The sequence below is a fragment of the Anas platyrhynchos genome, chromosome 11, assembly GCF_047663525.1.
Source record: "Anas platyrhynchos isolate ZD024472 breed Pekin duck chromosome 11, IASCAAS_PekinDuck_T2T, whole genome shotgun sequence".
In the NCBI taxonomy this organism is placed as follows: domain Eukaryota; kingdom Metazoa; phylum Chordata; class Aves; order Anseriformes; family Anatidae; genus Anas; species Anas platyrhynchos.
The window spans coordinates 21,630,039-21,644,448 of NC_092597.1; the positions used below are offsets into that span (position 1 = coordinate 21,630,039).

General features: G+C 43.7%; 1 protein-coding gene across 2 annotated transcripts in view; it reads right to left on the reverse strand.

The window, feature by feature from the left end:
- ADAMTS17 (ADAM metallopeptidase with thrombospondin type 1 motif 17) overlaps window positions 1-14,410 on the reverse strand; it is a 172,407-nt gene that overhangs the window by 101,166 nt on the left and 56,831 nt on the right. For both annotated transcript variants that reach the window (XM_027465888.3, XM_027465887.3), the window contains exon 8: window positions 5,440-5,545. In XM_027465888.3, the coding sequence (XP_027321689.2) occupies window positions 5,440-5,545 (106 nt within the window). The remainder of the gene's footprint in view (window positions 1-5,439; window positions 5,546-14,410) is intronic.

A 14,410-nucleotide genomic window follows, 5' to 3' on the forward strand; every position in this document is an offset into this window, starting at 1 on the left:
TCAGTAACGTTGGTTTTAATTCCTGTTGGGAGGTAGGTAGTAATACGGGGACAGACTGCTTCCTGGTAATTAATCAGTATACTTTTGCAATATCAATTAAAGAGAAATATTCCACAGAAATTCAGATTTACCTGCCTGATAAATGTGAGTCTAACTCATGCCCCCACCACATTTCAAACAGCACCTGCAAGGTCTGATCTCTCTGTCAGCACGGTAACACTCCAGGACCTTACTGGTTGCTTTGCTCAGGCTTCTAAAACCCAGCTGTTTACAGATGCTTTTAAAAAATTCTTATATTTGCCATCATGATAATGCAGATGTTCGAAAGAGCGAGAAAAAGAAGTCCAGATGGGAGCTTTCACGACAAAACAGGCTGCCTACAACAGTACAGTCATGAATTCAAGGCTAGAATATAGTGAGCTGCTCTAAAAAAGAGAGGGCTGGGAGTTCTTTCTTTTAAAACAGCATCTTAGCTCCAACAAGCTGCAGCTAAATGTTATAATCCCAGGATAAAGTAAGGATTTGTAGCAAAGGTCCCTCCATTTTTATGTCATTTCCAGAACTCTTCCCCTGCACTGTTACCGTGATTTGGCTGGCTCTTTTGCCACTGGCACTGTGCTGCCTGGAATCACAGAGCAGGAACAGAAATGGTTTTGTATCAGCACACTCTACAGTGTTACCTGACTCCTGAGATCCGTGTCTGATTCACTCTGGTGGTCCTCAGCTTCCCTAGGAAACTTTGCAATTCTCAAACGCATTTGTACACACTGGAGGGGAAGGAGGATGTTAATTTCCTGTCTGGTTCCTAGGAAGTGCGCTCATACACCTGCACCGCACTGACCCATATTTGCCAGTGCAAGTTGTCATCGGACGTTTTGCTGTATGAATTCTGCACCTGCTCAAGATGCTTCCTCCTTCAGCCTGCAAGACTTTTAAATCCTGCCTTTGAACTATTTCCATGAAGGAATCTCTGCTGGGTGCTGCACTAGACAGACCAGGGCAGCAGGTTTTTTTTCACAAGTCTTTCGGCATCAATATCATGCCAAAAAGGGAACACCCAGAGAGCATTTTTCCTTTACCTGCCATGCCATCATTGCTCGAGAAACACCATAAAGGTCGTACTTACTTACGCAGCAAATAATTATGCACCCTGAAGTCATTGTAACCGAGCTATGTCTATCAATACTTAGATGTAAAGCAAATAATCATACTGGACAGAAACCTGCTGGTCCTAAACACTTCTCTTAGCTGATTCCAAATCCAGAGCTCTTTGGTTTGTGCATTATAGGCTTTTTACCTTTGGACTCATTTTTGTCCTCATCTGTTTCAGCTTCAAGTTTGAGGCCATGCGGTTTCAGACTGCTGGCATCGGACTGCATCTTCCTTATTGTTAGTTGATTTTGATCCACTTTCTTAAGGGCATCTGACACAGCGTGGCTTCCAGCCACACCACCTCAGGCTGTTCTCTCACCATATAGGCAGTGCCAGGTTCCGCTAGCTCATGAATGGGAATCCTCCCTCCCCACCCAAGCCTCCCCCCAGCCCACAAGAGGAAAGCCGAGGCTGTTGAAAGAAACAGGAATGGCAACAAAGCTGGCATTGTTGGTCTGAAAAACCACTGACTACAGCCCACCCGCTTCATTTAGGGGTAACGGATTCAAGGATGAATCCCAGCTTTTGTTGTAAAAAAAATCATTTGCCTTTTTCTTTACAGAATGTCTTGGAAATGGTAACAATGTCAGTGCTGTAGGCAGAAAGAGAACGAGGGGAGGGGGAAATGGCACTATTTTTCTAAAAGTCACAGTTGTACAGGGTGGTCTTTGGGGTATGACTCTCAGATCAAGTTCATGCTGGTGCAGTCCATGGGGGAGGAGAGAAGCGCTATTCAGGATCCTGTTGACAACAGTTGGGCATTTTTAAACTCTTATTCCACTAGTCTGAGGAAAGATGAGAGTAAGAAAGTTTTCAACAGAGTTAACGGTTTATAATTTGAAAACCTTGGACTTAAGGTTTTTAAGACTTCAGGGAGCACTGTGATCACCGTGTCTTCTGGGTAGGTCAGAACACAGTACTCCACCCAGCAGTCTCTGGATAAAAACCAATTAACCGTGGTTACAGTAAATTGTGTTACTTTAAAAGACAGCCACTACTGACCACGCTGAACAAAGGAGCAATGCTTGCTAAGGATCCTGTTTTACATGGTAAAAAGTTTAAGATTTGTAGCCTCAACATACATTCAGTGGTCTCTACCCTGCCTGTTACTTTCTTGCAGCAGCAAATTTTCAGGAAAAACTGCATCTGAATTCCAATGGATGCCCCGTTTGTGTCCACGGACCAAAACTCTCTCTTCAGACTTAAGGATGTAAATACAACAGACAGAAGTTACACCACTCACCTCACAATTGAGCAACAACCACCCTGCAGATGAATTTTTATAGGATCTATAAGCATCATCCTAGTGGACCTATTTAATGATGTCTCCATGTTTTCAGTGCAGCTGTCCGTAATAGTGATTTTGCAGAGAGTCCAAGTGACATTAGCTGCAAATTAGGAACTTGACACATCAATTAGTAATCTATTCACTTTTTCCAAAGTCTACATCAGAAACAATCTGTGAACACCAAATTGAGCTTGTGATCTCCAAGGACATTTGTTAGTCTTAGGGCAAGAAGTAATAAATCTCAGCTTTTCAACACTACAGAAATCAGCCCTCAATAAAGCTCAAAATTACAGTTCTCCAAAATTTATATTTTTGCCCATATGGGTGTAAGTTTGGGTTTGATTTTTTTTTAATGAAGTTTAAGAAAATTGCCTTTAGTTCTCCTTGTTTTCCCTTTTTAAACCTGAAGCTCTTCTCAGCTTCATTGTCTTTGTCTCTGCACAGCTCACAGTCATTTTAAAAACTTCTACCAGTCTGTAGGGGAAGCCTGCATGCAGTCCTTCTACGTGCACAAGACATGCTGCAGCAGGTCTGCTCACAGCACCCTGTTGAGGTTTAAAAACAGGTGTCGGGCCTCTCCTTATTCTCATGATAAGGTCAGTGGGAAGATTCCTGCTGACTCCAAGACCAGGAAAGCATCAATAAACTAACCGGGAGAATCTAACTAATAGGCCACTGGTGGGTGACGCGATACAGGGATGATTTTGATGCTCAAGGAGAGTGATGACAGGAAGACGGCATTTTTTCCTCTCTTCCTTCTGCACACTGGGGTTTGATTAAGCATGCATGTTAAGTGAGGGAAGAGTGGGCAGAAGGGCTAGAGGCCTCACTCCAGTTTGTGAAAGAAGTGCAATGCTGTGTGGAATAGGCTAACCTGGAAGAAGTGGTAGCAGAATCCTGACAGCAGCTTCTCTAACCTAACCATCTGGCTCCTTCAGCTGGAGCCTTCCTGGCTCAGGTGCATCTGAGAGATACACTCCCCTGACCTAGAGACCCCAGGTCTCTAGACTGGCTCTTAGAGACCCTCCAAGTCCCTCCATACCCAAGCAAACTTCCTAATCTCTCTTTCCTGAGCCTGTTCCAGCCTCTTTTCTCTGAGGGAAGCGGTTCATAAGGCAGTTCTGTTACAAAACACAACCTCCTTTACCACCTGTCCCTCTTCACCTGCAATCTTTATTTAAGCTCTCCATCTCCCCCCACAACAGGACCTAAGACTCTCCTGAAGCCAAAGCTTCTCTGCACAGTAGTGCACTCCATGTCCAGCCCAAGCTATCCTCTGCCAGCCTCTTTAGACATCTCTTGAAAATAGCCTTCCAAGATGGACACAAAGAAAGAAAACCAGCAGAGAAAGGACACTGTGCTCTTATCATCAAAATTGCTCTTAGGGAAGAAAATGATTTGCTCTTTTCTGCACAGATGGAGAGCTGCATCCGAAAGCATTACATCCCCGATTTGTGTTGTGGATTTTTTGCAAGGCACTATTAGAAGGAAGCTTGACAGCTCTGCTGGGAAACTTGGCAAACACCGTGGCAGACCAGTCTCACTCTTTTACACAGCTGGATTTTCTGCAGCCCAAGTATTTTTCCCTCCTGCTCTTGGCCCATCTAAAGATGAGTGCTGAATTTCCCTTAACATTACCCACAGGTTAATTTGTTATTAAGCTTAGGCTCAGTTTAACATCTTGGCATGCAGTTTAAATAAAACCAAAACCAAATGTCCTTCATTTCTGCTGAAACCACCCTCGGTTTGGCTCGGCTGCCTTTGGTGTCACTGGAGGGTGAACAGGAGATTCGTTTTCATCTTGTCATTTCTGGTAGTAACCTAAATATCCTCCATGCAACTCTGAAATACATTGCTATAAAATAATTATTTGTCATGCAATGAGAGTGGCCAGAATCTGAACACGATACATTGGCTCTGACTTAGCTGTCAAATATTTATTACTGTAGGGAAGAAGGATACAATAGACACATAAACCGTAGGAGTCCAGAAGGGTGCAGACAAAATTTCTGTGCAGCTTCTTACTAAAGAAACAATGGTGGGATTTCCCACCTCTCATCCAGAGGCTAAAAGGAGGAACACTTGAAAACCCCACAGGCACAGCCCTTGCCCCTGTATAATCTTGTTCCTTGTATAATTCTATACATTACACAGCCTAACTGTGACACGGTGCAATCAGAGTGATGTCAATGGAAAGGGAAAAAACCTCGTAAGTATTATGAGTAAGTGCACATTACACTTAGCCTGGAAAGCAGTGAACGTGGATGCTGACCTTTGGGTTAACTCATTAACTGCACTAAGACTACGCAGCAAATGACTCTGCCAGTCAATTTTGTTTCATTCTGCCCATGGAAGATTTACAGGCAGCTTAACAGTCTTCAAAGTCACCTGCAGTAAGTACTTGGGAAGCTCATTCTGTAAATTTCAGTCCGACTATGAATTATCACATCCTTTGCTATTTTTTCCCAGTCAATGTGTGTTGGTCAGCTGTGGCTGAGCTTACAAATCAAGTCATACAATATCTGTTGATCAAGTAATGACGTTTAAAGGCATTCACATAATGCTGATATTTACAGTTCAGTTGCTGTAAGTTATTGCACTTGCAGGTGTAAAGCTATTACTGAAGTACTGAACTATTGAAACCCTTGACAGAGACACTTAAACTTAAGGGAAGATTTAGCAAGTTCAAAGATTTTGAAGCTGATGTTGTTTTCCTGGGCCTATTCTAAAGCATAATTTGCACAATTTGTCTCTAGCTATTAACACCAACCATTCAAGGGAATGAGGCCTTTTCATGCTATTCAAAATCAAACTGCAGAGTGGCAAAGAGAGGAGGATCAAACAGAATCTTTTGTGTGTGCTGAACCAATTATTTACGCAAATTTGACAGATTTAGGAAATCATAACAAACATGGTGCACCAGTAATTTCATTTGTATGGCTTTAAATAGAAGTATCCTGCAGTGGCATCAGTAAATAAATGGAAAGAAAAGGTCTTACTTGTGCCCAAGTTCGTGTGCAATTGTAAATGCCAGATTGAGACCGTTATCTTCAGCAAGTACACATTTTCTCTTGGCACTGCAAACACCTCCCAGGTAAGCAATTCCTGCAACAGAAACACAGAGAACGTGTCCCATCAGAGTTGGTGAAGCAACTCATGCACTCAAAATGTACAACAGTAACCCAACCAAAAGGACAAAAGATGCACCTAGCATGGAGTAGTTTTCATCTGAGTATTTTCTTCTTCATATTATTGAGAAATCAGTCCAGGGTTTTAGCAGACAGGAAAAAAAATCAAGTTAAGCACAGACACTTTTCACTAGAAAACATATTTCACTGTCCATACAAACTCAAAAATTCACTGAAGCTTGTCTATGCCCCCTACTACAGTATTAGAAGATATAGTGAAGTAGCCTTAACAACTACTTTAATGGAGTTGCCTGGATTTTCAGAATAATGTTGATGAGAAGGAATAAAAATAATAAAAGCTGATATTCTCTGAAAAGCTCTTCCATTTCCCCTTATTTTCATACCTACAGAAGGCAAGAGTCTTACCACCACTCCTAGTGGTAAGTCAGAAGGCCAACATAGGTGGCAGAAGAAGGCCAACAATATGGACATGAATATCCATTATCAGGGGAATTCTGGATGGAATGAAGGGGTGGGCAATAGCCTCTTAGTTCAACATTAGCAGCAAAGAAGTGAAGGCAGCACAGAAATCAGACACTAACATTTGCTTACTTTAAAAGTGCTGACTGTGGAAGGCCGGATTCATACCAGATGCAAAACATAGAATCAGGATTTAATCTTTTTAAATCAATGACCATAGAAGTCTGAGTTTCATCACTCCTCTTAGACTGACTGGCTTTTTGCTCTCACGATAGTCACGAGGACGTCAAGGAAACGCTCTGGAAGTAACACGTTACTTTGAGAAAGAGATTGCAAGCTCACTCCACATGCTAGCCTAATGAACCGGTCAGAGAACAGAATCGCGACTGTTGGTGCCTGCAGTGCGTCTTGAGCTATGAATATGCCTTCTGTTTCTTTTAAAGATCACAAAACATTCCTGGTTGATTCTGAAAGGGAAGCAGATATTTCTCCTGATTTATATCTCCTCATATGCACTCTTATGGTAACTTATAAATAATAATATCCGCACCAATTACAGCTTTTTGCTTCCAAACCAACTTGGGAGCAGCAATTTCTGGGAATACTTCTGGCAGAAAAAAAAAAAAACAGTTTGGGAAAATGTTAGTTTATTGTAAAACCAATAGCAGAGGGTCTGAGATTAAGAACAACTGCCAGATTTTGGTTAAAGGGAAACAAAAAATCGGTATTTGAGTCACAGAAGCTAAAGATGGAAAGGAATGGTTTGGTGACTCAGTCAACCCTCTGTTCCCTTAGCTTTGTGCCCTTGTGCATTTTTGAGTTCTTAAATCCTCTACCAGAATGCATACAGAAATGGGGTGCTTGGAAAGAAGGACACTTGGTGCCAAACTGATAATCCTCCCCATGGCTGCCTCACCACTGGAGCATGTTGCGTTGCCAAAGGGACAGCAATGGCCCACCAGCTGCTGGCAATCCTGCTCCCTGCTGCTAATCCTGCTCCCTAGCTGTGCGAGAAGAAAAGTAGTGAGGGCTGCTGCGTTTGCCCTCCTCCTCAGCTTACACAGCCCAGGCTCTTCCTACAGCGGTGTGCTATCAGCCTGTGGCACAATTAGCAGCTACTCCAAAGTCTCTCCTGCAGATCCCTCTGCCTCCTGGGGATGAACACAGCAAACACAGCTGTGTAATACTGAGCCAGCTCTGCCAAAATGCACTTCTGATGAATAGAGAGGGATATTTTGGTTACCTTTCAGCAGTTTTAGGTACAGCCAACAGCCATGACCAGAGCAGGATTCTGACAAAGTGTTTTGTTCCTACCACTAATCCTGATCATTCTGCCTTTATCTTCAATTTAACCACTGCCAATTTGTCTCTCTGCTGTATTTGACAGAGGAGGATATAACTGAGAGGCAACAAAACCGTATCGCATCTGCAGTTCAGTGGCCAATCAGGCAAGCCAATTTAGCTTGAAGTGATTCATGCTAATTTCCTTCTGATAGACTTATGGCACTTGGAAATGGAAGGGGGCAGTATTTCCATGTTTCAGAGATGTGGTGTAGGAAAACAGCCCAGAGATCTGGCAATATATTAAGAGGTTAAACATCAATTAAAATGTCAAATACATCACGAAGGCCTCAAGCAGTAATTCTTCTAAAGTCTCTGTTTAGCGGTTCTAATCCCCACTGAAGCTGACTGGCAATAACGCTGCTCTGTGCTAAAAGCCTCATTGCTCAATGGTGGAAAACGGATGATTAAGGGCTGGTACATTCATCAGTGGCTGAAAAAGAAGCAACCGTGGCTCAGTTACAGACTCTTCATCACCTCACTTTCATTAGTTGTTTTCTATGCTTAATGTGAATCCTGTGTGGCCATTTTATAATATCTGCAATGACCACGTTCAAAATCTAGACATTTAAATTTAGCTTATTATTACAATTATTAAAGACATTTGGTGCAGCAGAGCCCAGGGATCAGACAAAATAGGAGCAGAAATGGACTGGGCTAAGAAACATAATGGTGGAAAAGCAGATGGCAGAAGTTGACTTCGCCGAAGTTGAAGTCAGTAAAAAGTCCAGCTTAGGAACTGAGTGCTTACCAGTAAAAGTCATTCTGGAACAAACTGGTTGTAACAGATTGTTATGACATTATGCTTGCCTCATAAATGTTTCTGAACTGCATAACTTGTATCGAAGTATTTCTTAAGACTAGAACTTTTTACTTGACCTAACACATTTTACTATAAATACAAATACAAAATATCAAATACACTATTCCCCTGCAAACCTAACAGTCCCATCCAAACCACCAGCATCAACGCAACAGTTCTGTAACGCAGTGCAGTGATGCATGTAACTGATATGCAGAGAAGAACACACCTTTACGTGACAAGGACAGTAGTCCAACACCTTGGTAGCTGCGTTAATACAATTTTTTTTTTTCTTTATTGGGCTGAATGGAAAGTGATTTTGCATCTAAAAATTCAATTATTATCTGAGCCTTGCAAGTTTGCAAAACTGAAATTGAAACTTCGTGAATTCAGACATGCTCATGAAAATCTTGGCATGCAGTGATTCTACCAGGCTGGGAATAACATAAGAGGAACTTCTCTTCACTTGGTAATTTTGCTTCTGGCTCTGTCTGGGAAACAGGTGTGTGAAAATGAAAAAAAATGGGAAGAAAGTTGAACTGCCTTTTTTTTTTTAATATATATTGTGCTCATGCAAATACAGAGAGGGGCTCTCTATGGGGACACAAAGTCCTTATCTTTCCAGATACACTAGCTGCCCGCAGTGACCACAAATCTATTTTTAATATTAAAAAAGGTCAAGCAGGAGCATCAGTGGTAGAGGGAAAGGGAAGCCAATTACTATTTTTACTAAGTGTGAGGGTTTTTTCCTTTCTCCCACGAGGAATTGCATAATTACAGTCCATAACTTCTGTGCTTTGGTTTGAATACGCAAAGCTATCTTTACTTCCACAGCAAACCTTAGGACACAGGCAACTGTGTAAACTCAGATTTATCCAAAAAGTTGTCATACATAAACAGTTTGCAGCTGTTGGCCCTTCTGCCAGCTAATGAGTCCTCTGCTAGCAGTATCTCCAAGGGGAATGATTACATTTATCCTACCAGTTCAGCTCGGCATTAGGATATTACATACTTGCCACAGCAATAGCCAAAGCTGGAAGAAGACAAGTTCTGGTGCATGGGTTCACATTTCATCCTACTCAAAACACTCGAGGCTTCCTTCTGACAACTGTGGAATATTCACTCAGCAAGTGGTTTGTCCAGGTACTCCAGCTTTCAACTCTCTAATGTCTTGTTTTCATTGCACTCCTAATACTTTAATCTCTTCTTTTGCCAGCCACCTCTGGATACAGAACTTTTACTTGATTAAAACTTGGCTAGCTTCCCTCTTCTCAATGTATTTGCTGTTGGGAAGAGAGCCAAACTCGAAGTCCTGAAGTCTGCTTGGCACAGACGGAGACCCGTGTATATCTACATGCACGGAGCAAACCTCCCATTCCCCACCGTTACCAGTTTGGTATTGAGCTGATGTTTTCCTCATCCTCCCACGACTCTTCTCTTTGTGCGGCTCACACACTGCCATCAATTACACCCCTGTAGCCTTCAACATCCTACAAAGGGAAATCCGGAAGTCCTAGAAGAAATTCATACTCTGCCTTTTTGTTCTACCGCGATAATATGTTTGACAGAGGCGCCCTGCCTGCATTTACACATCAAGTCAGTCACCAAGGGAAACTTTCAGTGCTTGCAATAGTTAGAAATGAAAAATACTTTTCCTTTCTGTAACACTTATATATGAAAAGTCCCCAAATTTAAAAAACATTAAAGAAGAAGCAACAATTACACTGCCTCCGACACAATCCCTGTTGCACAGCTGAATAAACAGAGCTCCCAAGACGTCAGCAGAACCCAGGTAAAAAACAACAGCATCCATAGCAGAGCCCTCTCCAGCATGCACAGCATGGGGGGTAAGGTTATTGCCATCACCGTCCTACTGAGCCTCCAGCTCCAAGTTTGGTTTGCAGGGATCATCCAGAAGAAGCTAAAAGGCTGAGCTGTTCCTTCATTTTATGAGAATGTGCTAGTTCAAGGCCAGACATGCAATTTTAGTGGCACAGATTAATTTGGCTTAGTACCGGATAGTCACTCAGATGCCAATTTCTGTTAATCTTGCAGTAACAACATGGTTTCCATTAGAGTTTAACGTTCATGTATGGAAACTGTTTTCCTTAGCAATAATTTTCATTGTCACTGTATTTAATGAAAACCACGCTGGAAACAAGGCAGTCATTGCCAATCACCAGTACAGGAACTGCAGTACAGCCACACAGAGCACAGGAGACTGCTGCAAGCAGGTAGGAAAACAAGTTAACAATCAACGTGATAAATTATTCAAGCATTTTTAGGATAAGAGGTTCTGATGCCATGGACCATCCAACAGAATTGATTGTTAGGCACTGCTAGAAATCAGTTATAGCCTATTTCAATTCCCTCCAGGGCAGGAGGTGGCTGAGCTGAACGGAGGACACGGGGCAACATGGGACTGGTACCAACACAACCCTCCCCAGAGGAACGGGGAGAGCCTCAGGTAACAAGGGAAGAGTCCAGGTAAAAATCCTTAGAAGGAACATGTAATTCAGCAGAATGAGAGCTGGAATACAGGTGTAGAGGGTGATACAGGTGTATACAACTCCCCTTCTTTTAGCTGGTGGAAGAAAAGGGGCTGGAAGAAGTAGCTCCCAGCACTGATTTTTTGCGCACCAGTAAAGCCATGCCATTTCTGCAGGGAGAAGATAATCTGGATTCCAGAGAAATCCACCAGAAGAAGCCTCCAGCTGAAGCCACGTGACTCTTGCTCCTCTGACACTACATGGCACACATTTGTTTTCCTACACCGCAGGCCGTTTCCATTCAAGGATTTCAAACTGGTATCCAAGTCCCCATTAATACTCCTCCCAGCCTCGCTCAGAAACTGGCAAGTACTGCACCAAATTGACAGAAAGGCGAGCTAAGATACAGTATTCAAGTAACTGTTAATACCACACCCAAATTCAGCACTACTTCTGAGAACACACATCAGGCCTTGACTTCCCATATCTTGGCAACCTGTCACAAACATGCCCCTCATCACAGAATCCCCTTCTTTCTTCGGGCAATCTACCTTACCCTGAATTTCAGCGTGACCTCTATAAAACTCCGCTCCTTGCCTCCAAACCAGCAGGATCTGCTGAGATGCTTTCCCAGAACACGAAGTACTCTGTGGCTAGACACCTTCCCTCTGGGACCAACTGATGTCATGTAGTGCCCAATAAAATCTCTTCTTCCTTGTAACTCTGAAAACACTGTCACTTCCAGTATACACAACTGCTGTCAGAATCCCAAAAGTCCAGCAAGAAAAATAAAGAGCTGAACCACAAAGCGTGCTGACTTTCTAAATCTGTCGATTTTCAGTCCACGTACCCTGGAAGACTTAACAAATACAATCTCCCCCTGATGTTCACACTGCAAGCTGCAGGTATAACGCAGGTGCTGCTACAGCTGATAGTGTAATGCTCCTCAGAACACCACGTCCTGGCAGCACAAGGAATGAAACACACAGCAGCTTTTACAGTGTGAGTGCTGGGAACACCTTCTGAACTACTGCTATGGCACCCAGGGGGCTGCCAGCTGGCCCTGGGTTACATTTTGAACAACCTGGACTCTAACTGTAAGAGCCAGATGCAGACACGTGCCTCGGGCTGTGTGTGATGACTGCAGGCAGATAAACCCAAACCTGAGCCGCGGCACCGCTGAAGCTGCAGGGAGCTGCTCAGGTGCCCCACCGAGCTGTGTGCAGGAATGTGCTCCACCTGTTCTCAAGCAGATAAGCTCACGTCTAGCTGGGGTTTGTCCATGTGCTCGTTCTTCGCCTTGTACCGTGCTACACCTTTCTGATAACAAAGCGGCTCCAGCTCTTCATGTCTGTAAACCTCCAAAGAAGGCAAATCTTGTAAATCCTCAGAGCTTAAGGGAACTCTTTGGCTATTATCCTTTTCCCCTTGTTTAATTACCCCGCAGGACAGCAGTCAATGGAATATGTGAAATCCCATCCCCAGCACGGCCAACTTCCAGCTTTAGCTTCCAGTGTTTCTGCAGGGCTTCTATGTTTCCCAGGAACCCTCCTGTAGTTTTCAAAGTTTAATGGATGAGTCATTTATCTGCTCCTTTACTGATTAGCCCACACACAGACTTTCCCCATGATGTCAAGAGCCTCATTCTAATGCTACAGGCATTGATTTAACACTCTGCTAATTTGCTGATTTCAGCAGACTTTCTCCCAGCAAAGCAGCTGCCTGGGCAGTTGCAAAGCTCTAGAATCGACACCTCTCGTGCCTTTAGGGGTAACTGTCCTGCCCCAGCTCTACAGCAGGAGACTTGAAATTGTATTTGGAACTCAGGAAATCACTCTTACCTGCCCAGGCATATAGTTTACACCTATGTCCTGGTTTCAGCTGGCCTAGAGTTCAATTTCTTCCTGGCTGGGCGTTGGTCAGTGCCGGGTACCACAGCAACCCCAAAATAAGCTCACTAAGCCTGTCCCTGTTTTCTTCCAGGTCTTTTCTCTGACCTCTCAACCACTCCAGCATTACACAGCACACACCTTTTCTCACAGACTCGTGGAATAAAAAATGCTGGGAGGCAAGAATCCTCTGGGAGCATGGCAGAAAGGTCTAACCTCTCACGCCACTGATGACAGGTCGCTTCAGATACCAAGCAAACTGAAGAGAGCTGACATGTTCTAACACCTTTCTGGCCTAGAAGAGGCCCTAACTTATGCCTACAAAAACATGCCAGGCAGACTGCTCATGCTGTGTTATGCTAGCAAAGAGCAGATCATGTTCAGAAACCCCAAGAAGTTTGGCATGGGCATCTCTGGAAGCCGCACTCCTTTCCAATGCCACTCAACAAGGCTTTGTGATCACAAGCATATTTACCACGTGGACCGTAGCTGGAAAGAGGTACAGTGCTCACAGGAACTCCAGGAAAGCTGGGAACAAGCATCATGGTTAGCCTCACAGACCAGATATCCATCATACGTGACAAAGGTAGCGCTGATCCTGCCCTGGGACGAAGGAATGCATGGTATGACCACCTGAAGCTCCTTCTAGTCCTGGTTTTCTATGCTCTTACAATATGCACTGGGATCTAAGACTTCAGCAACAGAGATAAAAAGAAACGCCCTGTTTATTCGCCATCTGCTCTTTGTTCAGCGTGACATCTCCTATCACATTAACATTGCTCCTCCCGTTCAGCAAACCATTGCTTCCCTCGATGACAGCACATTAATAAATCCTCTCCATCCAACGTGACACAAGGAGCTGCTTAATTAACTGGAGCAGCGGAAGCAGGGTATCATCTACATGTTTACTCTACTTTGATATGCTAACAGCCACATTCCTAAGAGCTTCTCCCACACGCTCTCCAGCAACAGGAGCCCAGGCTGCAGCTGAATGCAAATCTCAAACAGGCAAAAACAGTTTCTTTCCACATTCCTGTTTCTACAGTTTAATAAAAGGTTGGGGATATTTAGCCCAAATCAAGCCACCGTTCCCAAAAGGAGATTCCAAACGCAGGCAGCTAATTCACCATCTGTTCATAGACATTCCCCCGTGCTGAAAGTCTGCATGCTCGTGCATACACAAAAATACAGGGGCTTAATTACCTCAAGTAAGATATATTACAGCAGCTGTGCTCCTGTGAATAAGAGGAAAGGCAGGAGAAGAGCTGGCTAGGTGGGTCTGAAAGGACCCTGCTTGGGGGGGAACTGGTCAGCTGAATGAGTCAACAAGGAGTGCGGGCAAGTATGCAGAGCTTGGCGTGATTCATGGTAGGTGTGCAAGGGGAAAAGACAGATGGAAAGAGATCAGGGGATGAAAGGAGACAACAGAAACGTACCAAATGGAGGTAATAAGGGCTTTCCAGAAGTCTTCAAGAAACATGATTCTGATCTCATTAACAGCAGTGAGTCACTTCTGTGGGAGGCTTGGGGGTCAAGGAGGCCAGGAGATAAGATCAGAAGGGAAGATAAGCTCTCTGAGGACTTCTGTGGATAGTTAATGCTGGAAAGAAATGGATCTGCAGCCCTGGCCCTACATTTCTGGCATTGTGGGGTTCCCTCGAGGAAAGGCAGGAGCCAGACTGCAACGAAGCCTGATGAAGACATGGAAGAATCCAAGGAAGAAGGCCTTTGCCTTACTGTGGCCAAAAAAATGGCATTTAGAATTACAAAAGGACATTTGTTAGAACTGGTAAGGAAATAAGTAATGGAAATCTGTGGGATATAAGCTATTGAAAGACAGG